The following is a 26,539-nucleotide window of genomic DNA, read 5'->3' on the forward strand; positions in this document are numbered from 1 at the left end:
GGCACAGAGCATCTCTGAGGAGGGAATTCTGTGGCCTTTCTTTGTTGGACATGCCAGTTCTCTCATGACTGCGACATCCCTAGTGCTCACATGGGTTAAAACTCACCCTGACCAGGGCCCAGCGCGAGGCCTAGACACCTGCTTGTCCCCCATGCAGGCCCCAACACAAGGCCTAGCTCCCAACCCTTGCTCTTGGGCAGGGCCCACCATCAGGCCTGTCTGACCCTGGCAGGTCCCAGCAAAAGGCCCTAGTCCCACCCCTGCCCCTGGGCAGGGCCCAGCATGAGGCCTAGGCCCCACTTAAGCCCTTACAAAAGGGGTAAATGTCACCTATGTGACTAGCTGGCACCTCTCCCACGCCCGCAGTAGGCTCTGGGTGAGCTCTGCCCCACGAGTCTGCCCAAAGGAGGATAAAAGAACAAGAGGCTGGTGAAGGGACAGGACAAATCAAGGGTTTAAAAACCTGAGCAGCTCAGCATGATGGGTGGGGAGACAGTGCACTCGGCTAAGGTACTTCATACCTGCCTGGCTCAGCCTACAGCCCAGATCCAATGCGCCAGAGAGCGTATTTATTACCCACCCGCACGCCTCTACCTTGGAGTTATCGCAGGGAAGCCTTTGAAGGGTAGCCATAGATTTATGTGATGATAACATCCAGGGGAAAAAATCTCAAGTCTCTGGAGCTCTCGCTATTTTAACTGGTTTAGCACCGCATCCCCCTGACTGGGATTAATCTGGCATACACCTGGGAGGCACAGGCTGGCTGTTCAGACCCAAATCTGACCTCCTTCCAAACTCTTATTGTAGATTGTCAAAAGTACTCAGCATCCAACAGCTCCTCTTGAGAACCACACATGCATCCCTGAGAACAACAGACCGTGCATATATTACGCCATTGAGAACCGTGGCGAACAGACACACACACACCACCACTGAAAACAGTGGGAGCTGCTGGGAGCAGACCACTTCGGAAAATCTTGCCAATGGTGCAAGTGACACTCGGGGCATTTTCAGCCCCCAATGTGCTGGTATTATGTGACTACCAAGTCCTGAGTGTAAGTGCTGGGTACTCTTGAAGATCTAGCTATTACAGACCAGAGGGGATGGTCTTCTGCATTCTATATTTCTCTTTAGTGGTGGATTTGGGGGGCAGGGGAGAGGATTTTTAAAAATGTGCTACCTGGAAATTAGAAACCAATCCTGTAGATGCCATATATTTTTGTGGGACAAACTTTTTTACTTATTTATAAGATTGTAAAAATATGTGCCCAATACAGTGTTCTCTCTCTCTCTCTCTCTGGGTGCACGTACGGCAATTGACACGAGTAACACATGGCTCTAAAAACAGATTTAGCGCAAACATGAGGCCTAGGCCCTGCTTAAATCCAGCTTCAGCCCTTGAAGCCGGATTTAAGCAGCACCTAGGCCTTGTGCTGGGTCTCCTCCCCAGGGGTGAATTCCACCTTAGCAGCACACATCCCCATTTGGAAACCAGTCCTCCTTCGTGTGGCTCATTTGCCTTTTTCTCTGTTGCCAGGGACAGACTCCAAAATGCGTGAGGTTTGTGCCGGCTGTGACATGCCCATCTCCGACCGGTTCCTCCTGCGAGTCAATGAGCGCTCCTGGCACGAAGGCTGTGTGAAGTGTGCCGCCTGCCTGCAGCCGCTGTCGGGCACCTGTTACTGTCGCAACCGGCAGCTGTACTGCAAGCATGACTATGAGAAGTAAGTGCCTCTGGCTTTGAGTTTGGCTCCCCCCACGTCACAAGCTCTGGCTATTGTGTTTGAGGCTGCCATTAAGGGGGAAGCCAAGCAGAGAGAACAGGTGTGAGATGGATTCCTGGAGATGGGCTGTGAAGAAGAGATGACTGTAATGATATGCAGCAGGGGATAGGACGCGTAGGGTCAGGTTATGTATATTGCAGTACTATCTAGAGGCCCATTGTACTGGGTGCTGCACAGACCCAAACAGCAGAACCCCTATTTTACCAAGTAATTGGAGATAATGAAATCGAACATATCAGCATTACGGCAGGTTCATTGCGTAAGCTGCAGTATGGAGCACTGCATCACTTTCTGCTTGCCGTTCAAACCACTGCAAAGCACTTTCCAATGCACTGAAGGTATTGGACTGTGAAGGGATGTCGACTTCTTCACCATGACTTTCACTGTGTCATGTATTTTTTTTTCACAAGGGAAGGAAGAATGGTTGGTGTAACTTATTGTTTGTAAGATTGGTGTTCATAAAATCAGGGTTCTGTTGTAGTGAGAGACCGTCCCTGCCCTAAATAGAATAGAGCTTGTCAAAATTTTTCCAGTGGGACAGTTTTCCATTGGAAATTGCAAATTCAACACAGTCGAAACATCCACGGCAACATACAGTATCAACTTTGTCAAAAAGTTTATAGAAAAACTATCAGAGCACTTCATTTTGATTTTATTGTTTCTAAAATAGAACAGCTGAAATGAGGCACTTTGATAAGGTCATTTTGATCTTTCCAAAACGTTTCCAAAATGGAAATTTTTCACAGTGAATTTTGAAATCTTGATGTTTTGTTCCAATTTAGGATTAAAGGAAATTTTAAAATGTCAGAATTTCCTGAGGAATGGAACTTCTGAGCTTCGACTAGCTCTAAGATAGACAAGATAGTAGGGGAACAGAGGCTGGTCGTGATTTGACCAGGATCATGGAGCTGGGACTAGAACCCAGGAGTCCCTGACTCACACTGATACAGCACCCTTCAAATCAGTGGGAATGCACCAGTGCAACTGAAGGCAGAATTTTGCCAGTGCAACTCTGCTGTAGGCCCGTTGCTGAGTTGCAAATGCAGAGAGAGAGAGATGCGACGGGGTACTAGAGAATACCATGCACAGTAAGTAGCTGGCTCTCCGTGGCTCTATGCCTGGTTCCAGATCGGAACAGAAGCATTTTGCATAGGCGTGATAGCATGAGATTCCAGAGCAACAGAGACCCAGGCCCTGCCTATCTGAGCAGAGACAGCTACTAACAAAGACCTGGAACGTTCTGCCCCTAAGGGGAAAGTTAGATCTTCCAAAGAGCCGGGAGGGACAGGGATACGTGCAGCTGTGCCATCCTGCGGAAGCTGAAGTGCATGGAGTTCCCTTAGTTTAAAAGGGAGGGAGCTGCCAGTGTGGAGACCAGGTTCTGGTTTGGAATTTGATCCCCAACTTTGTGGTGCAAAATGGCACCGTTCTATTGACATTCCAGGCAGGCTGCTAGATCTGTTTGTTTGCACCGGCTCCTGGTGAGCGCAATGGAGCTTGGAGAGGGCACTGAGCTGTGTTTCTGCTCTGCTTGGCTGATGGTAGTTGATTTGTCTCCCCCCTATGGAGAGGGGGTAGAGCCACCTGGACTGTTACTTATAGACTCTGTTTTGAGTGGCTGGCAAGGGCTCCAGGAGCACAGAATGGGGCTGCTCTGCTAGGCTGGTTATGGGTTATTTTTACATTTTGTAGATTAAAGTAGGTGCCAGAGTAGGAACCAGTTCGGGCAGGAGCTGTATTGTGTGTATCTGGAAGCAGAGATGGCGTTTCTGCCAAACGAAAGCGTGTTTGTTGTTGTCACAAATGTGTAGTTAAAAATGTTACCAGTTCCCTCAAGGAAACACAGGTAGATGGTGAAGCAGCCTTCCCATCTGTCTGCGGGTTACTTCGCATGCTGTGTGTTGCAGTCCCAAATAGCCACTTCTGCATGTTATATCCCCAAACAAATCTGGGATGAGAGAGCCTGTTTTTGGAATTGTATTTGTACATTTGTAATGGAGGCAGAAGCCCAAACCATGACAATAAGGGATTTGCACTTTGGCCCACCTGTGAACACCCGTATTTTTGCAGCTCCTTCCACAGCCTCCTTCCCCCAGAGCTCCTGCTCCCACCATCCAGCCCAGAGACACTAGGGGTAGAACCTGAGCTCCGTTGAAAGATTTTTCTCTCCTAATATTAAATAAACCTGGAACCCGAAAAGAGGAAAATGGAGACACAAAAAGGGAATAAATTTGGCAATTGGCACCAAGAGGAATCCAGCTATTAGTTGGCTCAGAAATATCTTTGTAGGCGAGCATTTACCGCCGATCCACCTTTGTCAGCAAGACCCAAGCTCTAGGGTTCTTGACAGCCTCTAGAGATACGTTTTTCCTGTATTTGTACAGCGCCTAGCGCAGTGGGGTTGTGATGTGTGACTAGAGCGCCCAGGCGCTACCGTAATACACCTAATAAATAATGTACAGCCCCTAGCACAGTGGGGTCATGGTCTGTGGCTGGAGCACCTAGGCACTACCATAATACACCTAATAAACAATGTACAGCGCCTAGCACAGCACCTAGCGCATGGTCCATGGCTGGAGCACCTAGGCCACAGGTGGGCAAATTACAACCTGCGGGCCACACCTGGCCCATGGGACCATCCTGCCTGGCCCCTGAGCTCCTGGCCCGGGAGGCTAGCCCCCGGCCCCTTCCCCACTGTCCCCGCTCCCCAGCAGCCACACTGCTGCGCGGCGCAATGCCCTGGGCAGGGGCGCTGCAGAGCCCGGCCTGACCCACTGCTCTGTGCTGCGTGGCGCGGCTGCCTGTCGTGGTGCAGCTGCGCTGCCAGTCACAGGTGGTCCTGGCAGCGCTGTAGGGGGGCAGGGAGCAGGGCGGGGGGGTTGGATAGAGGGCAGGGGAGTTCGGGGGGTGGTCAGGGGCATGGATAGGGGTCAGGGCGGTCAGAGGGCGGGGAACAGGGGGGTTGAATGGGGGCAGGGGTCCCAGGGGGGCAGTCAAGAAGGAGACGAGGGGTTGGATGGGGTGGCGGTGGGTGGTCAGGGGACAGGGAGTGGGGGGTGGGGTGGGGGGGCAGAGGTCCCAGGGGGGCAGTCAGGAAGGAGGGGGGGGGGTTGAATGAGGTGGTGGGGGGCAGTTAGGGGTGAGGGGTCTGGGGGCGGTCAGGGAGAGGGGGTGGTTGGATGGGGCAGTGGGGGGCAGTTAGGGGTGGGGGATCCAGGGGCAGTCAGGGGACCGAGAACAGGGGAGGTGGATGGGACAGGAGTCCCTGGGGGGCCATCAGGGAACGGGGGGGTTGGATGGGGCAGGAGTCCCGGGGGGGCCATTAGGGGGCGAGAAGCAGGGGGGCCAGATGGGGGGCTGGGCCATGCCTGGCTGTTTGGGGAGGCACAGCCTCTCCTAACCAGCCCCCCATACAATTTCAGAAACCCGATGCGGCCCTCAGGCCAAAAAGTTTGCCCGCCCCTGACCTAGGCACTACCGTAATACACCTACTAAACAATGTACAGCACCTAGCACAGTGGGGTCGTGGTCCGTGGCTGGGGCTACTAGAAGCTACCGCTGTATAAATGAACACTACCAATACTGAATGGCAAAGCTCTTCTTCCTTGTCTTTTAAAAACAGTAACTCAATAATTCATTGGTTTCAGAGTAACAGCTGTGTTAGTTTGTATTTGCAAAAAGAAAAGGAGTACTTGTGGCACCTTAGAGACTAACCAATTTATTTGAGCATAAGCTTTCGTGAGCTAGCTGAAGCTCACGAAAGCTTATGCTCAAATAAATTGGTTAGTCTCTAAGGTGCCGCAAGTCCTCCTTTTCTTTCAATAATTCATTGACGCCATCCAGAGGCTTCTGATGACTTTCCTAACCGAGAAGAAAGATAGTGTTGTGGTGTAAGCACAGGACTGGGAGTCAGGACTCTGGGTCCTATTCTCAGCTCTGCCACTGACTTACTGTGTGACCCCCACCTGGTGCCTCAGTTTACCCATTTGTAAAATGGAAAGGAGGATCCTGATGTCTTGCCTAGCTTCATTCAGATGGATCGAATTCCTCTGTAGCAGGGAGGGTTGGAGAGCAAGGTGGCACCTGCTCTCTCTTCCCCCAGGGAGACCCCTGGATCCCTGGCGGTATCTGTTGTGATGGTTTCAGGCTGAGCTCCAGATTATTAGCAATTTGTGCATTTAAATTTCTTGCAGTCTGGAGGAACTTGGGGCTGGCCAGGCTGAAGTGTCGGGAGCTGGCTGGAAAGGAGTTAGGGGGTGAGCTGTGGGGGCACAGGGTGGGGTTATTCCTGAATTGCCAACCAAGAGCAGCACAGAGGTATGAAGGGGATGCAGGGGACTCTGCTCCTTTCCCTTAAACACACTGGTCCAGCTGGGACACAGCCATCTGTAGCCACGTCCGCACTGCAAAAAGACAAGCCCTGAGTTTTTGGGCCCTGTGGACATCGGTGGGGACCCCACCTTCCTCAAACTAGGGCTGCTCCAGGGGCTGCCAGCCCTGCATGGCACAAACAGTGCACTGAGCTCCTGCACAGGGAGTGCCCCCCCATACATACCAACCCCACCCCAGAATTCCCCTCTCTCCCCATCCCCACATGGGCCCCCAAATGGCTCTTCAACCCCACATATACCCCAACAACCCTCCACCAGCCCCCACCTATCCTGATGACCTCCCCACACACACACACATCCCAGCGGCCCTGACATACATCCCAATCACTGCAGCCCCCAACGTCTCATCCCCCGATCCCAACATCCCCCACTTGCTCCCAATCCCTCACCCCGCAGCCCTCCAACACTCCCCACTCATCCCATAACCCCCCTACAACTCACCCCCACCCATCACTTAGTTCTGGGACATTCCTGGCCACTCTCCAGCACGCCCGTCCCGCTTCCCGGCTCAGCGCACCTCTCCTGTCCCAGCCTAGGGCAGCTCCCCCAGACCCTGGCTGCCCAGCACAGCGCACTCCCATTGCCTGCCCCTGCAGTTGCATGGCTCCACGCCCCTCAGGTTTGGCCAGACTGCCATCTATCCTGATGGGGGCAAGGGAGGCAGCCGGCCCGAATCTGAGTGAGTGGCTGTTGCAACCTGTTGCATGGGGTTGCAGTGCTGCTCAGTTGGCTCTTTCCCCTAGTGGTCAGGGGCCCCCCTGAGACAGGGTCCCTGTGAAAGTGCACTAAGGGCACATGGGTTAATCTGGGCCTACAAAGAGGGGTGCTGTTGCATTACTTTAGCAATCTCCATGTTAAATCCCAGAGGAGACGAGGCACAGGTAGTTCTAACCCTGATGCTGCTAGTCAAGGCCGGTCCATTACCCACCGTGACCTGGCAGCCACCATGCATGCAACTTGCAAAATGTATTATTCTTTTGGGGAAGTGGGGGTGGGGCGGGGTGAAAGACCATTGGCTCTGTTAGGTCTTGGCTCTGGCTCTGGAAGGAGGGTACTTTGGGGAGCTGGTGCATAGGATGTTCCCAGTCCTGCTGCCCCTACCTCCCTTTCCTTCAACACATCTGGAACAGCGATAAGCTGGAAGAACCTGATGGGAGGAGAGGGGCTGCTCATCCCTAACGGGGCTTTGAATGATTAACCAAAGCTGCAGCCTTATGACTCCTCATGCTGGCCAAGTGGCAAAGCTCCATGGAGCGGGTCAGGGGAGATCCTGCAGGAGGTTATCTCCCTGTGAGGAGCACTTTGATCACGGCTATAAGCATTGCAGCTGCTTTGGGCGGACACTTGGCTCTCCCCTGCCTTGCAGCGTGGGGGATGATTCAGAGCTTACATAGGTTCCTTATTTCCTGAGGCCAGAGTTGAAATAACCATGGTGACATTCGGCCAAACTTTAAGAACCCAATCAGTTACCAAAATGACTTTGAACTCTCCCTCTGCCCCTTTCCTCAGCCACATTGTCAAGACTTGGGGTATCTGTGTGAGCCACAGCTTCTCCTTTGGAATTAGCCTGGACATACCAGCTGAATAGGGCATCTGTGACGTCAACTGGGGATGTCATGAACCTTGCAGCTCGGCCTGGAATTTGTGATATCGGGTAGTGTCACCATGGCAGCTCATGATGTCACAAAGACCGGGCTACAACACCACGGAATGAATCAGCAGGAGAAATAGGGCAAATGCAAGGTGAAGCAGTGGGGTTTGGTGGCTAGAGCAGGGACAGGTTTGGGAGTCAGGACTCCTGGGTTCTCTTCCTGGCTCTGGGAGTGGAGTGGGTGCTAGTGGTTAGGTTAGAGGGTGGGCTGGGAGTCAGGACTCCTGGGTTTCTCTTTCCAAACATAGGCCTCCCGTGTGGCTTTGTGCAAATCACATCCTGTCTCTGTGACTGGTTTCCTGGCTGTGCTCTGGGGATAAGAACGGTCACCTCCTGCACAAGGGCAGGGTGTGCTTAGTCTTGCGCCATTTGCGATCCACAGCTGGGGGGAGCATGTGCTGTTGTGAAAGATGAGAGCGTCTATCTCCGCACAGATAGGTCTCTGGCAGCCGGCATTGCTGGGAAAAGAAATACAGAGACGGCACATGAGGGTTTGGGGAGGCTGCTGGGAAGGAGACATGGTGCTTTGTAAAGTTTCCTGGAGTTTGGCAGCCGCCTTTAAAGATTTTTCTTAACAGTCCAATCTTATCTCCTCCGCGCTTCAGAAGAGAGAACACAGCCGCCTCCCTGCCGGTGACGCAGACGCTTGGCAGCAAGCAGGGACAGTAATAAAAATACCAGGGCTTGCCCACTTCCCAGGGTTGGTTAGTCATCAGACACGAGCCAGAAACTGCTGCAGCTGGCCATTCCTCAATGTAAGGGGACACTGTTAACATCAGCTTCTCACAGTTTGTGCCACCCATTCTCCATCACCTCCTCTGGCTGGCTGCTGTTGCTTTATTTCACAGCGCCCACAGCTCTGCCGGATACATCACAGGCTGGTCCCTGCTCAAAAACACTTACAGTCTGTGGCCCTGAACTTGCACTGGAAGCCAGGGAGGGACTTCAGAGATGTTTAGGCCTCATGTTGCCCTTATGCACTGGGGTGATATTCACCCGGAGGCCAAGATAGGCTCATAGAGCCATCGCCTGGACACGGAGGGTGACTTTCCAAAGGGCTGAGCTCCTTGCAAGTTGCTGAGCTCGGTTGTTGTGTTTCATGCTTTTGAAACCAGGTTACAGGGGCCCTGTGTAAGTGAAGAAAAACGATGTTTGCTTAAACCACGTTAGCTCAGGGCTTACCTGCACACGCATGTTATGCATTTTTAACTGTAGTGTACAGTTACACTGGAACAACCCGCTCACCCAGTGTGGAGGGAGTGGTTTATACTGGTGTAGGTTATTCTTATACCAGAAAGGAAGTAACTGATACAGATGTGAGGTACCTTTATCACTGCATTCACACTTGGGGTAGTACCGGTCTAACTCTCTAGGTCAAAATCACACCCCTAGCTGACATAATTACACCAGTACAGACACTGTGTGTGGATCTGGACCTAGGCTACACCAGGACCAGCACTTTAAAGGTGTTAAGACACTCTTTTCATCCTCTAGACAGAGCCTGAGTTAGGTGCCTAAATGGGGTGTTTTCAAATGCATGTTTGGGCAACAAAGTCATAGATGCCTTTGAAAATCCCATCTGTAAATCATTATTTAGGAACTGAAATAAGCCTCTAAGGGTAAAATTTTCAAAAGCACCCAAGTTCCTTTTTAAGAGATTTGGGCACTTCGGAGCATTGGCTTTCAAGGAAACAGACTTTTTTGACAATGGGACTTGGGTGCTTTTGAAAAATTCACCCTTAGAGGCTTATTTTGGTGCCTAAATAATGGTTCATGCATGGGATTTTCAAAGGAGTCTATGGGAGTTTGGTGCCCCAAGTCACTTCTGAAAATGAGACTTAGGCTCCTTAGTCACTAAGTTTCAGAGGAGCAGCCGTGTGAGTCTGTATCCGAAAACAGAACAGGAGGACTTGTGGCACCTTAGAGACTAACCAATTTATTTGAGCATAAGCTTTTGTGAGCTACAGCTCACTTCATCCGAATAAATAAATTTGTTAGTCTCTAAGGCCACAAGTCCTCCTGTTCTTTTAGTCACTAAGTGGTTTTGAAATCCTTCGGCACTCTTGAAGATTTTACCCTAACACACTTAGACTCACAGGCTGCTATTTTCAAAGGAGTCTAACTTCCAACCCTCATTTTTTAAAATCCTGTCCTCCCGTGTTTGTATTCTTAGCCTTCTTACATGTACGCACACGCACAAACCCAACCCCAGTGTTTTGGCCAGGGACTGATCTGGTTTGCAGAATCCAACGTCACCATGGGCAGCAGTTTAGACCATGGCTGTAGCGTGTTGACCCAAAGGGGAGACCCGTCTGGCACATATCCCTCCTTATGTGAACTGCGCAATAAGAGGAAAATGCTTTAATGGAAAGATAAGCCAACAGCTGCAGCTGAACGTGGGGGAAGGAACGGGCTGTTGATCTAGAGATGAAATGTTAAGCCCGAAGATGGATGTTGCTCTCCGGTCCCTATCATATAAAACCACAATCTGAAGGCTTTTGTAAAACTCTCTCTTCCCCTTTTGCTTGGGGCCCCGCCAGCCATCCCAGCGCTTCGTTTGGGCACCTGCCCTGTAAATCCCACTCTGTGCAGCTCGTGTAAATGGTATCAAACAGCAACAGTTCGGGGGGAGGAAAATACTCTCCACTGATGATAAAGTGGCTGCAACGGCCCGGTCCCGGGCGCCTTGTTTACTTTGAAGTTTGTTTTGTGGGATGACAGGCGATGCGGGGGCTGCTGGGGAGCTGTCAGGAGGGATGTGAACCGCAGCCTCGCTCTGGCAGGCATCCTTCTCTCCTCCGCGCTCTCCCGCTGCCCATGTGGAGATGATTTGCTTGTCCTCTTCAGAGATACCGGCTGAACTCGGCTCGAACCTGCCTTGCCAGGCACTCCATCGCCGGGCTGCTCTCACGTGACCGGTGCAGCTGAGCACAGAGACAGAACCCCTCAAATGCCACCTCGGCCCCTGGTCTTGACTCTGGCCTCTGGGCCCAGAGAAGTCTATTTGGAGTTTCTCTGATGTCGACTCTGAAGGCAGAGAGCCAGGGACAGCTGACCAGCCAGCACGTCCCAGCGGGTGCCTTTGCCCAAGTCCCCTCTTGGTGCCTAGATTCCTGCCTTTGCATTTTCTCAGAGTTGCAGAGTATCACGTGACTGGCCTGGTGCAGTTCTTGGGGCTGGGGACACCCGCCTCTGTGGCATCCAGGGCCGAGCCCCAGCCAGAGGCAGGACACTGGGCTTGATGGGCCAGTGGGCTCTTCAAGGAGGGCAGTGAATCCTTCATGTTGTCACTTTACAAACCTCCTGAAGATCACCATAGAGTTCCCCTCATTTCCTAGGGGTCTGTGTAGGCAGAGCTGGGGCTGGGATTGCACGGGGACTGCGGGTCGGGACTGGGGGGCATTGGCAGAGCTGGGGTGGGGAGCTCAGCTTCCTTTGCCTTTCCTCATTATGCATTCTTTGGGCCTGCACCTCCCCTCCCTGGGGAGATACCAGGCCTTTGTTCGGTCCTGCACAGGGACACTTTGTGCTGGGCTGGCCCAGCATCTGTAAAGGGGGCGGGTGGGAACAACCCGACACAAGCAGGGATCTTTCTAAGCTCGGGATGAAAGGGAGCAGCAAACATGTATTCTTCTTGTTGAAGCCTGGCTGAAAAATATGGAGAATCCCCATGAGCCTTGGGGAGAGGTGGGCCTGGGGCGCTGGAGGTGCAGCAATAATCGCACCCAAATGCCTGGCGTTCATCATCTGCAGTGTGTACGGCTTGGTTCAGTGGCTTTCAGCACCCCTGGACGGGAACTTCTCATACTCCAGGACGGTGCTGTGAGGTGGAGAGACTAGGCAGGGGGAGGAGGGACCCTTGATATAAAACACTCTGGGATGCTGTGGTAATGACCCACATTGCATTTGTGCTGCAGCCATTTGGGTCCAGGCTGTACGATTGTGCAATATTTTTAATCCAGGGGAACCAGGAGGCCCAGATGCCAGCTGGGGAAAAGGGAACTGGAGGCTGTGATGTGTGTGAACAGGGAATGAAAGTGCAGGTAAGCCGATCCCCATTCGTCAGGCAGGCTAATCGGGTCACTGGCATCTTCAGTCTCCTGCACTTGGGAGGGTGCTGGCAGGCAGGGGCCTGGGAGCCATTGTGCGTCCAGGGCCGCGTAGGCGAGGGGTGAGCCAGCAGCACACGCCCTTCCAACCACTCCTCCCTGCAGAACAGGCTCCGAGCAACACAATGACCCTCTCCGCTCGGCTCTAGGTGACTGATCCGGGTTCACACGCCTTGGCAGCCACTCCATGAGGGCAAGTTAATGTTTAAAGACCATGTGGGAAGGCTTGGTTTGAAGGTTTAAAGACCATGTGCTCCCCTTGGAGCAGAAGAGAGAAGATCGCCAGGGTAGGAGAAGCCATTGGCTCTGGGGTTGGGAGGATGAGGATTCGGCAATTAACCTGCTAAAGGAAACCAAAGATTGTTTTAATAACAGATTATTATTATTTGTCACAATATCCCATGACCAAGGTCTGGGCCCTGTCACGCCAGGCACTGCAGACACACAAAGTGAGAGACAGTCCCTCTAAAGAACAAAGGCACAGCAAAAGAAAGTAACTTGCCCAAGGTCAGCACAGGGAGTCTGTGACAGAGTCAGGAATAGAACCCAGGTCTCCTGATTCCTACCCCTGTGCCCTACCCAGGGGGCTGTAGGCTTAGGGTCAGAGTCTCTATTGCATCCTGTGTCATTGTTTAGGCCAGTGCACAGGGATGTAAAATGCCACCAGGTTCGGACCCAGCGTGCCCTGGTGGGAAATGACGGCACAAAGGGCCGCGCAATAGTGAAGCAGGCAGACAGGTAGCACGGTGGAGCGTGGCCTGGCATGTAAAGCATTGAGTGGCATAAAAGCCAGCGAAGAGAGATGAGAGGCTCTTTATTCGCATGCAGCGAGGAGACGGGCACAGCTCCAAGACCGACACGTCAAGATAAGTTTGTGACATAAGCATTAAAAACAATCCTCGTTTGATACAATAAGCATCCTCTGCCTCAAGAAGAGCAGGGCTGGGAGAGCCGGGGAGGCTGCAGCCTGCAGGGCTCTGAGAACTGGCGGAGGGTGGAGCCCAGAGCTGGGAGAGCGGAGGGGGCTGCAGGTCAGGATTGAGGGGGGACAGGGTGAGGGAAGTAATATCTTTCACTGGACCAGTGTCTGTTGGTGAGAGACACAGGCATTCAAGTTTAGACAGAGCTTTGGCTCGGGTCTTCTTTGGATTGAAGGGGACTGTCAGGGGACAGAGGATAGCAAGAGGTCTGCAGGTTGGGACTCTGGGGCATCAGCAGACCCGGAGGTGGGGTTGGGAACTGAGGGCTGCAGATCAGGACTGAGGAGCATCAGCAGAGCTGTGTGTCGGGGGGGGGGGGGGGGCGCGGAAGGGGGGTAGCTGCAGGCCAGGATTGAGTTGGTTCACCCACAACGTGCTTCCTGTTGCTTACCCAGCCTTGCTTCGTGAATAGGGTCGCTGATGCTCACACGCCTGTCCCAAGCTGTGGCTGCTCGTATGGTTATTGATGATTTATTACTCCCGGCACAGACGCAGCAGGAGGCCTGGTCCCTGCCCTTTGGAGCTGGGTCCCCACCCTGCCACCCTGGCAGCCTTCGCAGCCAAGAGTTGGTTCTTGTTCTGCAGCACAGGAGGGTCCCTTCTCCCCACCCCTTTGGGGCTGGAAGGAGGGAATAAGAAGTGACTGTGTGCTGAGAAGCAAGCAGACAAATGACATAATGAGCAGCCTGGATGAGGCAGTGATGAATGGAGCCCCATCCCCTGCCTCTCGAAGCCCCTGCGGGTGCTGCACCAAACACAAAGGGAGAGCCAGGTGGCTGGGGAAGCAGGGAGAAGATAAGGAAGTGCCCTGCACCTCCCGACCCCTGCCAGTTAAATCTGAGTGGCAGCTGGTTTGGGAGAAGGTGTGGGAGCGATCTCTATCTGCCGTGATAGTAATAATTTATATCTACTGAGCACCTGGCACCTGAGGCTTGAAAAGAAGTCACCAAACTCTAAGTCTTATCCCCCTTTCCCCCCACATGCCAGGGTTGCTGTCTCCATTTAACAGATAGGGAAACTGTACCACCAAGAGAAGTGACTTTGATCACGCAGCAAGTCAGTGGCAATGGCCAGAAGAGAATCCAGGAGTCCTGGCTCCCCCTCCTCTAACCCACTAGACCCCACTTCCCTTCCAGAACCAGGACTAGATCTCCGGAGTCCTGGCTCCCAGGCCCAATGTGAAAACACAGGATGGCACTATGTGCTTATGATCCTGTGTTCATATTTTACATCCATCTTTGCCTTTGCTGTTAATAAGAGCTGAGTTCCTCTTGGCAAGTGAGCATTCCCCCATTCAGGTTTCTGTCCATAGTAGAGACCCAAACTCTGACTGGATTGTCCCCTTGTCCCAAGCATTTTGCTTTCCCCAGAGATGAGAGGGTGAGGAAGACGGGCCCTATCTCCTGCTGAGAGTGAAGTATGCGCTATGATTAATGATGTTAATTACACAAAGCTATTCCTCGCCCCATTCACACTGTTCCCTGCACTGGTGGATTCACAGAGCCCAGGAAATTAAACAGTAACTTCATAATCGCTGCAAAATGAAAGAAATATGCAGATGTGCCTTGAACGTGATTAAGAAACACGCCACCATACGCTGTCCATTCCCAATTGCTGTTGGATTGTTTTCTTCTAACAGAGGGATAGGAGGGAGCATTCTTGTCATGGCAAATTATCTTTCTAGTTTAATTAAATGTAATTGATAGCTGTCTCCCTCTTTTGGGCTGTTTTTTCCTACCCCACTTTGTGTCCTCTTGGTCTGAGATTTTCTGGATAATGTTGTCGTCCATTCAGTGCTGATGGCCTTTTCTGTCTGTCCATCTGCTTGTCTCCTGTGTCAGATCACAGAAAAGTCTCTGCAAATGGCCCCAGCCTTCCAGTTACTTTGTTGGGATTGCGCTGTGGGGTCTGGGGCCAGATGGACAAAGAGGAATCCAAGAGAAACCAGTGTTGCCAACTTTCACAATATTATTTGGCATCCTCCTTAAAGCTCCGACCCCATGGAGTCCTGTGATGAAGGGAGAATCCCCGGGAAACCAGGACCCAATCCTTTGGGTTTCCTATGTGCTTCAGCAATGCTGGCCTCTGGCAAGTCCTGAGGAGTGGAGCCGGGGTGGGTAATTATAATGAGATGCTACAGGTGAAGTCAGTCCCAGCAGAGGAGGGGTTCTACCACCGTACATGCCAGACACAAGCTGTTGGCCCACTCAGGTAGAGGCATTTTCCATAGCCAGCTGGCATTCTCTGTGGGTGAAATTCAACCCTGTGCAGAGGGACCAGGACAAGACCTAGGCCCTGCTTTGACTCCTCCCTACCCCCCTTAGGCCTTCCTGAGGCCTAGGTCTCAGGGCTGAAGCAGCGCCTAGGCCTCGTGCGGAGGCTCCAATGGGGGTGACTTTCACCCTGTTTGAAGATCTCACTGTGTCCTCTCTCTGTGTCTCTCAGACAGCACTGGGTCCCTGATGACTGGAGTAGCTCTGCTTGTCTGAGTGCCTGTAAACTCTCATCTACTCCCAGGGCAATTTATTGGAACAATGTACCAAGGGTCATGGTGGATTCTCCATCCCTGGCAATTTTTAAATCAAGCTTGGATGTTTTTCTAAAATATCCTGTCTAGGAATAAATGGGGGAACTTCTCTGGCCTGTGTTATCCAGGAGATCAGATGAGATCCTCACAATGGTGCCTTCTGGCCTTTGAATCTATGAATCTGCACCCTGGCTGGCTCAGTTCAGTTCAGCTATCTCCACCCGCCCACATATTCTGTATTTCCCTTAGAAAACGCAAACGGGTGAATGCTTTCAGTTCAGTCACCAGTCAGCATCTTTGTAGGCAGATAGACGTTAAGGCCAGAAAGGGACCAGGCTGGTTGTTCTCTGACCTCCTGCATAGCACAGAACCGCACCCAATAATTTCTGCAGTGAGCCTGTAACTCCTGTTTCAGCTACAGCAGATCAGTTAGAAAGACATCTACGCCTGACTTAGAGACTTCCACTGATGGAGAATCCACCCCATGGTAAGGAGCTCTTCATTGTGAGGATGTGATTTAACTAGCTTATAAAGAGGGAGTGAGAAAGACTGGGATGACTATAACCTTTGGCCTTCTTGACCCATACAAGTGATACCCCTTTAACCAGAATGGCATCGTTAAAATGGCACAGCCCCCCTGTAATAGGGTGGCCGGCCCCTTCAAAGGCCCAGAGCCAGCCAGCCCTGTTCTCTGATCAGATGCAGGTGAGAAGGGGACAAGTGTTCCTTATAAAAGAACGGCAGGATACTGGGTTGTAGAGAAGAGCTTCCAGAAGGGACAGGTTCCTGCAGGAGTCCCTGGAGGAGGGGGATTCCCGGTGGGAGAAACACCCAGCTGGAAGTTTTGTTTTCCTTTTGCAAGTTTGTTGGTTGTTCGGACCATAAATGGAGCCTGGAGACAAGGGCTAAAGATTGACTTTGGGTGTGGCTGGTAATTCCAAAGGTCCCTGTCCCCCCACAGTGTGGATGCGGTTATACCAGTGTAGCTAATGCCATTTGGAAGGGGAATAGGCTATAGCAGTGCAAGGCACCTTTGTACCAGTTTAACTTCATCCACACAAAGGGTTGTATTGGAATAAATCTTTTGATTACAAAAAAAAGCGTGCCTTTGACATAATTTCACGGGTACAAGCACTGTATGCAGAGCAGGCCTCAGAGAGGAGAAAAATAAGAGGGATGTGAAAAGGGCATCCAGATTAATGAAGAGGAGCAAGGCAGTAGCTCAGGAACTTCTATTCACCTTGCCTCTGAGAACACGAAGAAAGGGACAATCAATGAAGCAGAAAGGCATCAGAGTTCAAACTGGTAAAAGGAAATGCTTTTCCAAATAATCCATGATTAGCCAGGGGAACTCGCTACCACAAGATGTCAGTGTGGCTAAGTGCTCTGCAGGGTCCCTAGAAGGCTCCAAGGGCTTGTCTACACAGAGAGATTAATGGGCATAGCTCTTCTAGAATAAGAATGTCCACACGGGGAGCTATTCTAGAATAGTTATATTGCTTTACATTCACATTCTGCCTTATTTCAGATGAACTTTCCCCCATGTAGACAAGCCCTAATTTGGATAACAAGAATATCCACAGTTAAAATAGTGAGGATTAGAAAACAAGCAGGCATTCTGGAATGGCTAGATCCCTGCCTGCCTCAGCACACAAGCCCCGACCTCTGACTACCAGGGGTTGGGAGGGAACTTGCCCGAGTGCAGGTTATCCCATTGCTGCCTCCTGCAGGATTTCTTGCTCCTTCCTCTGGCGCAGCTGGGGCTGCCCCTGTTAGAGATGGGATACCAGGCCAGACAGGCCCCTTGTTTGACCCAGACGATAAATCCTGTGTTCCAAATCGGTGGAGACCCCTTTACAGCTGCAAGAGGGATCTAGTTATTTAAGGCCTGATCCAAAGCCCAGTGGCTGCAGTGGGCTTCGGATCAGGCCCCACAGTCCTGTGAGCAGGTTGGTTTGAGAGCTTTTCTGCAGATGGACGGGAGGGGTTGTCCAGACCAGTAGGACTCTCTGCTTCCACACGCTCAGCACAGATGGCATAGTCCCTTCAGGGACTCTCCCCTGCAGTTCAAAAGGAGTAAGAAATGCTCCGCCCGGATGGACGAGGCCTCCGTTCCCTGTGGAGAGAGGCTCCGGGTGGACCTGGCAGCTGCGTGTTTGGGAGCCGCCCCGGTCCAGCAGGGAAGTAGCCTAGTGGCTCTTGGGGCTACTGAGACTGCATCCTGCTGATGGACTCTTTGTGTCCCACTCCCGCAGGGCTCGGATTCTGACTGCAAGCTCCAAACAGCCAGTTCCAGGGCTGGCGCAGGAGGAGTGGCCAGGGAGACGTTCCACCACCGGGGGTGTTTCACCCAGCTCCATGGGGCTTTATGTCAGTGTCCCCAGGACAGCGTTTCATGCCCTTTTGGCGTGAGCTGCAGGGGGAAGAATTTCCCTTTATACACAGGTTTGCCCAGCTGTGTTTGAAAAGCCCCAGTGATAGCATTTCCTTACAATAGCTGGGTTTCAGGTTTTATACAAGCCTCATCCTGCCAACCTGGCTTGCGGTGAGGGCTCAGCAGGATCGGGGCACAGCTCGTCCTGGGCACCACGCTGAGACCTAGCTCTCTCTCATACACACACACGGTCTCCGTTATAGCCCATGCCCTCCCTGGCCCATCCTTTCCTTGCTCGTCAGCTGAGTCCATCGCAGGGAGGCTGAGCTCTTTGGCGCAGGGGCCTGTCTCTTGGGCCTTTTCTGAGCACAGCCCCGTGCACTCAGAGATGCTGTGAAATAATAATAATGTTCAATGAGAGCAGCAATGCCGGGTGCTGAGTCACCTCCCTTTGCAGAGACTGCAGGGGCCCCTCCTGCGTCGTAGATAATCAGATGAGGAACGGTAGTTCAAACCCCAGTGCTGCTCTGAAGCAGAATCTCTCACGGGCGCCACCCTCTCGGGCAGTTCTTTCCTTGCAGGGCTCTGCTTTTCAGGCTGTGTTTTTGCTATTTGGTGTGAAGGCTAACGTGGAGGCTGCTTAGCAACAGTGGGGGCTTCAGACTTGCCAGAGGCATAAGCCCCTGTGCCGTGGAATGGTACGCTATCGGGATGCTTGTAGTGCAGCATAATCAATCCAAACAGGAGCCCGAGACAGAAACTGTGCACAGACAGTCACGCTGTGGGTCCTGGCCCCTGCAGAAGACCAGCTGAAGCCCTGAAGCATGGGAGCTGACCATAGTTAGTTATTGTCTGCTGAGGGCAATGCAAAGCTTCCTGTTCTCCTCACGGCCCATAAGGGAAGGGGATGAACAGGGGGATTCATCGATTCCAAGGCCAGAAGAGGCCACTATGAGCATCAAGAGCGAGAGCTCTTCCCCACCTCCACCCCACCCCGGCACACACAGGCCACAGAATTTCTCCAGAAGCTGGTTTAAATCATATATTTGAAAAAGAAATCTGACTCCGCTTCCCTGTATTGCCGGTTCGGACTGTGAGCTCACTGGGGCTGTGGATACGGTGTGTGTGAACAGCACTAGGGGGTCAGGAGCTCGGGGAGGGCTGCTAGGTGTCATATTGCTATCTCAACTCTTCCCCAAGAACCACAAGCTGCTTGCCAGCTCTGTCGCGCAAGGCTCCTGGCCAGGCCGAATGGAGGGCAATGGGAGTCTGTCGCGGGGCATCAGTGTCGTCCCATTGCCAGAGGCTGACTCTCTCAATCAGACACGTATCAGCAGCCACCAGAGGGAACCAGTGAGGGCAAAGGTGCTGGAGAAACAAAGGTCTGAGGTGCCTGAAATGTGCCTGGCAGAGTGTAAGTGCCCAGGTGCTTGGAGAATGATGCAGCCGAAGGCGCTATAGAAATTCCATGGTGCAGGCAGCCGGGAGCTGCTCCAAACGGGGTGAAATCCACACACGCATCCCGACTTACAAAGAGTTATTCTGGCTAACAGTGCATCCGCCAGTGCCTTGTTTGTAATGAAAGAGGTGCAGGGGCTCAAGTAGTTTCTTTACTTTCATAACTGATGCGGCAAGCCCAGCAATGCCGGGGCTATGAACTGCCAAGCCCAGTGGTGCTGGGGTTCAGCCCTGGCAAGCCCTGGCACAAATTAAGCACTGGCTTCCTCCTTTTGAGAAACCAGATTCCTCTGCGACATGTAAAACCCATGGCTGCAGCTGAATTCACCAAGGGGAGGCTACGGCAGTCCCTGCTGTTCTCTGTTGCACCATGTCCTGCTCTATTAGCCTCGGTGAATAGAAAAGGACGCATTAGAAGATAGGTTTCAGAGTAGCAGCTGTGTTAGTCTGTATTCACAAAAAGAAAAGGAGGACTTGTGGCACCTTAGAGACTAACCAATTTATTTGAGCATGAGCTTTCATGAGCTACAGCTCACTTCATCCGATGCATTCAGTGGAAAATACAATGGGGAGATTTATATACACAGAGAACATGAAACAATGGGTGTTACCATACACACTGTAAGGAGAGTGATCACTTAAGATGAGCTATTACCAGCAGGAGAGTGGGGTGCAGGGGGAGGAACCTTTTGTAGTGATAATCAAGGTGAGCCATCTGCAGCAGTTGACAAGAACGTCTGAGGAACAGTTGGGGGGGGGGAATAAACATGGGGAAATAGTTTTACTTTGTGTAATGACCCATCCACTCCCAGTCTCTATTCAAGCCTAAGTTAATTGTATCCAGTTTGCAAATTAATTCCAATTCAGCAGTCTCTCGTTGGAGTCTGTTTCTGAAGTTTTTTTGTTGAAGAATTGCAACTTTTAGGTCTGTAATCGAGTGACCAGAGAGATTGAAGTGTTCTCCAGCTGGTTTTTGAATGTTCTAATTCTTGACATCTGATTTGTTTCCATTTATTCTTTTACGTAGAGACTGTCCAGTTTGACCAATGTACATGGCAGAGAGGCATTGCTGGCACATGATGGCATATATCACATTGGTAGATGTGCAGGTGAACGAGCCTCTGATAGTGTGGCCAATGTGATTAGGCCCTATGATGGTGTCCCCTGAATAGATATGTGGACACAGTTGGCAACGGGCTTTGTTGCAAGGATAGGTTCCTGGGTTAGCGGTTCTGCTGTGTGGTGTGTGGTTGCTGGTATTTGCTTCAGGTTGGGGGGGCTGTCTGTAAGCGAGGACTGGCCTGTCTCCCAAGATTTGTGAGAGTGATGGGTCGTCCTTCAGGATAGGTTGTATGATGCGTTGGAGAGGTTTTAGTTGAGGGCTGAAGGTGATGGCTAGTGGCGTTCTGTTATTTTCTTTGTTGGACCTGTCCTGTAGTAGGTGACTTCTGGGTACGCTTCTGGCTCTGTCAATCTGTTTCTTCACTTCAGCAGGTGGGTATTGTAGTTGTAAGAATGCTTGATAGAGATCTTGTAGGTGTTTGCCTCTGTCTGAGGGGTTGGAGCAAACGCGGTTGTATCGTAGAGCTTGGCTGTAGACAATGGATCGTGTGGTGTGGTCTGAGTGAAAGCTGGAGGCATGTAGGTAGGAATAGTGGTCGGTAGGTTTCCGGTATAGGGTGGTGTTTATGTGACCATCGCTTATTAGCACCGTAGTGTCCAGGAAGTGGATCTCTTGTGTGGACTGGTCCAGGCTGAGGTTGATGGTGGGATGGAAATTGTTGAAATCATGGTGGAATTGCAACAAAGCCCGTTACCAGCTGGGTCCACATATCTATTCAGGGGACACCATCATAGGGCCTAATCACATGCATCCGATGAAGTGAGCTGTAGCTCACAAAAGCTTATGCTCAAATAAATGTGTTAGTCTCTAAGGTGCCACAAGTCCTCCTTTTCTTTTTTCATTAGAAGATAGTTAGCAGTGGTACTGTGGCGGGTTTGCATTAACCTTTCACCTCAGAAAAGCAAATCCTGTCTTAGTTTATAAGTGACTTTGGTGAGTCTTGGACCAGTGTCCTTTTGTGCCTGTCTCCGAATCACAGTTCTGCACGTGGATTGGGATTTGGGGCACTGGCAGAGCAGTTGGGGGGAGCCCAGGCCGGGGGCTGCAATTCAGGACTGAGTGACATCAGCAGATCAGTGCGTGTGCAGAGCCCATGGCTGGGAGAACAGGAGGCTGGAGGTGAGGACTGAGGGGCATCAGCGCAGCTGGAGGGGGAGCCCAGGGCTGGCATAGCAGCAGGACTGTAGGTCAGGACTGGGGGATACTGGCAGCGGTGGGGAGCCCAGGGCTGGGATAGCAGGAGGGCTGGAGGTTGGGACTGCGTGGCAGAGCTCGAGGGAAGCAGGTTTATAAAGGTTGAGATGCTACAATCGTTGCATTATAACTCTCTGGAAATCTTTCTGTTCATAAACTTGGTTGTAATTACAAAAAACAAACAAAATTACAAAAAATGAAACAAAACAAAAAGACGTGGAAGTGTAAAGCTTGAAACACATGGGGCCTTCTTCATCAAGTATTTTCCTCATTTAGAAACCGGTCTCAAGTCTCCAACACTGTTAAGAAATACGAGCAACTAATTCAGTATTTTAAAACAAAACCGGCTTCCCTGTGTATTTGTGAGAGGGGAGGTGGATAATAATCAATATTCCCCGTGCTGAAGTGCCCTGGGACATGGGTCTCTTTGCCTTCTCAGTGCTCCTTGCTGTCTAGGAAACAGCCTGTCCCTTGTTTCCCACGTGGGTTTTGCTCCAGGAGTAGAATCCGTGGCTCCCTTTTGGGAACACGCATTACGGTTAAATTAGAACAGGAAGAAAATGAAAACGGGGAATGTAACACATAAGGAAAGTCTGCTGGGTCTAATGCCAGCCTCCCTGCTGGATCACTGGAGCTTGCTCGGCCGGGTTGCTTCAGAAATGCATTACACTCCCTTGCCTATTTTTATCTTTTGCTCCATTCTCCTTCCCTGGTACCTTATTCCCTGTGTTTATTATCCTTCGAAGATGAGAGCTCCCAGCTTGGTTTCCCTGTTTCATCTTCATTTCCTGGATTTAATTTTTCCTATGGGGCTTAATGCTTGTTCATATCATCAGAAGCCAAACAGCTGATAGCAGTTCATGGCTCCAGTAATCCCTAAAGGTGTGAGTGCAGCCAGATCACTGAGAATTATGCCATAAGGCCTGAAATAATGGTCCCATGCCAGCATGGTGAGGATCAGCCAGAGCAGTTAAGTCTCCCAGGTAGCAGTGAGAGGCAGTCTCTGCCCTGCAGAGGTTACAATCTAAACAGACAAAGACAAAATTATTATTTGAGGACCAGAGAGATTAAGGGCCTCATCCTACAAATTGGACCCCTAGCCCCCCACAGAATAACCTGCAGGGTCATGGATTAAGTAACTTGCCCGAGGTCGCACAGGGAACCTCTAAAAGAGCCAGAAACTGAAAGCAGGTCTCCTGAGTCACAGCCCTGTTCCTCAACCCTTCAGCCTGCCTCTCTGTGGCCTCCCGGCCTCGCTCCTCTCGCACATGTTTTGAGAACAGCCAGTTCAGGTTTGGCTGAGGCGGAAGCAGAAGGCTGCATCCCTCCTGCCTGAGCGGTCTCTGTTCAGAGTTGCAGGGGGCGTTTTCTCAAGCACAGATTCCTAGCTGCAGACATCCAGCCTCAACATGCCTGTTTCCGCGGGTCACTGAGGCTCCTCCTCTCTCAGCCTGGCCTCTCCCCTGCGGCCTGTCAGATCCGAGTCCTGCACAGCGAAGCATCAGTCTGGAGGAGCCACTGTTGCCAACCCTAGCCATTTGAAAAGGATGAGTCAGCCCCCCACATTGCGATTAAAAAAACGATAAGTTAGGGGTTCTTTGGATTTGCCGTGTGGTTTCTCAGCCATGAGGCAGCTCATTCTCCAGCTTTTCTCCATAATGGAGGGGGCCAGAGACTGATTGCTTTTTAAGAAAATGGAAGCTGAGATTGTTGCCTAATCACCTGAGTCCAGGAGCTGGGACTTTAAGAAAACCATTGTGAGACAGTTGGCAGCACTGAACAAGTTTTCCTGTTACTCACCAGTTGCAAACCACAGCCCACTTTCCTGGGTGGCTGCTGAGTAGCTGAGCATGGCAGCAGCTCCCACTGGATCCTAAACATCTTGGGAAATCAGACCCCCAATCCCTTCTCCCTAGGGTGACCAGACAGCAAATGTGAAAAACCAGGACAGGGGGTGGGGGGTAATAGGAGCCTAAAAAGAAAAAGACCCAAAAATCGGGACTGTCCCTATAAAATCAGGACATCTGGTCACCTGCTTCTCCCACAGTCACCTTTCTTCTTGCTGTCCAGCCCCTCAACTTGTGGCACCGCACCAGAGACTGGACCTCCAGAGCTCAAAGCCCCAGCGGTGACAGAGTCAGCCACAGCTCCCTAGCTAGGGCTGTAACAGACTCTTGTCCTGTGTAGACGGTGCACAGAGGGGGACCTGTAGCACACACGCATCAGGGGTTACACTTGACTCTACCGGCTCCATATAGCACCCACCTGATGTCAGTTCTCCTGTGCACTTCTTTCTCCTCTCCTCTCTGGCTTTTATCCCGGTCTCTCTCTTTGCTGGGCTTCCCGAATGTTTGGGCCTCCACAACCTCTGGGTTGTTAACATGCTTTGGTGGTGGCAGAACAAGGTCCCTTCCTTCTAGCTGATGCACAAATTGCATTATAAACCAGATCCATAAAGCGCTTCCAGCTTTCACTCCCCCCTTGTAATGTAATTAACCCTAAGTGTGGTTAATGAAAGTTTCCCCTGCCTAGCTCGGTGGCAGCGTCCTGTATCTTTGGCTATTATACAACTTTCCCTTTATCAGGGTGTTTCAGATACAGCTGGGAGAACATCCCAGTCACCCAGGGCCAATCCCAATGGCTCCATCTAAAATTCTTTCCCCAATTTCCTCCATAATGTCCCCTCCACGCACACTTTTAGCATGACCGCTTTCTTCCCTAGCCTGTACAGAGTGCACTCCTGCTTCTGTGTGCACCAGCCTGTTGCTTCTAGGGAGTATCTCTCTTTCTCCAGAATCCCATGTCACACTCCAGGATATACATGCTACACTCAATATTTTGTTGCTCCAAAGTGCACAGTTCTTCATCTTCCACGATTTCTGTGCTAGAGGGAGGCTTAAGCTTTGTGCCGTAAAGCATTCCCTTAGCTCATAAGCCCATCAATAAATCCAGGTTCTATGTCTGGGAATTGTTTCCCCACCAATAATGCATGCTTTAAAGAATCCGAAAAGTTAAATAAAAGTCTCATTAGGTCACATCGAGTCCCTAGCCAGAGCAAAGAAGCACTCACCTAGGGAGAGGGTGGACTCTCCCTCACATGCAGTCTTTAATTCAAGACTGGACTATCTTTTTAAAATAGATGCTCTCGCTCAGGGGTTCTTAACCAGGGGTACATGTATCCCTTGGGGTATTCAGAGGTCTTCCAGGGATACATCAACTCATCTAGATATTTGGCTAGTTTTACAACAGGCTACATAAAAGCACTAACAAACTAGAATTTCATACAGACAATGACTTATTTATACTGCTTTATGTACCATACACTGAAATGTAAGTACAATATTTATATTCCAGTTGATTTATTTTATAATTATATGGTAAAAATGAGAAAGGCTGCAATTTTTCAGTAATAGTGGGCTGTGACACTTTTGGATTTTTATATCTGATTTTGTGAGCAAGTAGTTTTTAAGTGAGGTGAAACTCGGGGGAAGACAAGACAAATCAGGCTCCTGAAAGGGGCACAGTAGTCTGGAAAGGTTGAGAGCCACTGCTCTAGCTCATACAAGAGTGATGGGCTTGATGCAGAAATTATTAGGTGATGTTCTTTGGCCTGTGTGATGCAGGAGATGAGCATAACGGTCCCTTCTGGCCTTACTGTGAATTTCCTTCCATGCCTATGTGTAATGAATAGAGTTAATGTCTGGAAAGCCACTTCAGGCAGGTGTTTTCATTGGGACCTTTACAAAATGTAAGGATCATGCGTGGGCAAAATAATGGAACAGCTGATACAGGAAACGTTTAATAAAAGAGGGTAACAATGACAATCATCATGGGTTTATGGAAAATAGGGTTTTGTCAAACTAACTTGATATCACTTTTGACGCAGTTACAAGTTTGGTTTATAAAGGAAACAGTGTTGATACACTTAAACTTCTGTAAGGCATTTTATTTGGTATTGCATGACAACTTGATTAATAAACTAGAATGATACAGAATCAACATGACACACATGAAATAGATTAAAATTTGGTTAAATGAGCTCCCACTGCAACACTGTGGCCAAAGGGCTAATGTGATCCTTGGATGTACAAATGGGGGAATATCGGGTAGGAGTGAGAGGTTGTATTACCTCTGTATTTGGTACAGGCACAACCACTAATGGAATACTGTGTGCAGTTCTGTTGTCCACAATTCAAGAAGAATGTTGATAATTGGAGAAGGTTCAGAGAAGAGCCGCAAGAATGATTAAAGGATAGGAAAACATGCCTTATAGTGAAAGACTTAAGGAGCTCAATCTGTTTAGCTTATCAAAGAGAAGGTTAAGGGATGACTTGGTCACACTGTAGAAGTACCTACATAGGAAACAGAATTTTGATAATAGAGAGAATTTGATAATAGAGAGAATTTGAAGTCAGAGAAATTCAGCCTGGAAATAAGGCACAGATTTTGAGCAGTGAGGGCATTTAGCCATGGGAACAATTGACTAATGGTTGTGATAGATTCTTCGTCACTGGAAATGTGTAAATCAAGAGGGGGTGTTTTGCTCAAAGATTTGCTCTGGAATTATATGGCCTGCATTACACAGGAGGTCAGACTAGGTATATTAATGGTGTCTTCTGGCCTCATGAGAAGGGAGGTGCAAATAAACAGGGGCTTGGTCCACACACAAAGCTGCACCTGTTTGGTGTGATTTAAAATTAATTTCATGTAACCAGTAACAGAAAACTCCTGTGTAGATGCTCTTAATTCAGTTTAAACCTGGGATTTAGAAACTGTTTGAGTTTAAATCAAGATGAGTTCTGGCATAGACCCATCCTTACAGCAGCTTTAAGTTAAAAACCTCATCTGGCAAATATGGCCACCTCTAGTTACAACAGTGCCGGCGCACCTCACACGCTGTAATGTATTCGGCCTCGCACGCTCCCATAAGTAGGATTGCCACCTCTGA

At 50.6% G+C, this 26,539-nt stretch overlaps 1 protein-coding gene across 1 annotated transcript in view; it reads left to right on the top strand.

The window, feature by feature from the left end:
* Nucleotides 1-26,539, top strand: part of LOC144277689 (LIM homeobox transcription factor 1-alpha-like) — a 59,172-nt gene that overhangs the window by 9,330 nt on the left and 23,303 nt on the right. The window contains exon 3 of the mRNA XM_077838635.1: nt 1,538-1,724. Coding sequence (XP_077694761.1) covers nt 1,538-1,724 — 187 coding nt within the window. The remainder of the gene's footprint in view (nt 1-1,537; nt 1,725-26,539) is intronic.

This window comes from Eretmochelys imbricata, chromosome 20 (genome assembly GCF_965152235.1).
Source record: "Eretmochelys imbricata isolate rEreImb1 chromosome 20, rEreImb1.hap1, whole genome shotgun sequence".
Classification (NCBI taxonomy): Eukaryota; Metazoa; Chordata; order Testudines; family Cheloniidae; genus Eretmochelys; species Eretmochelys imbricata.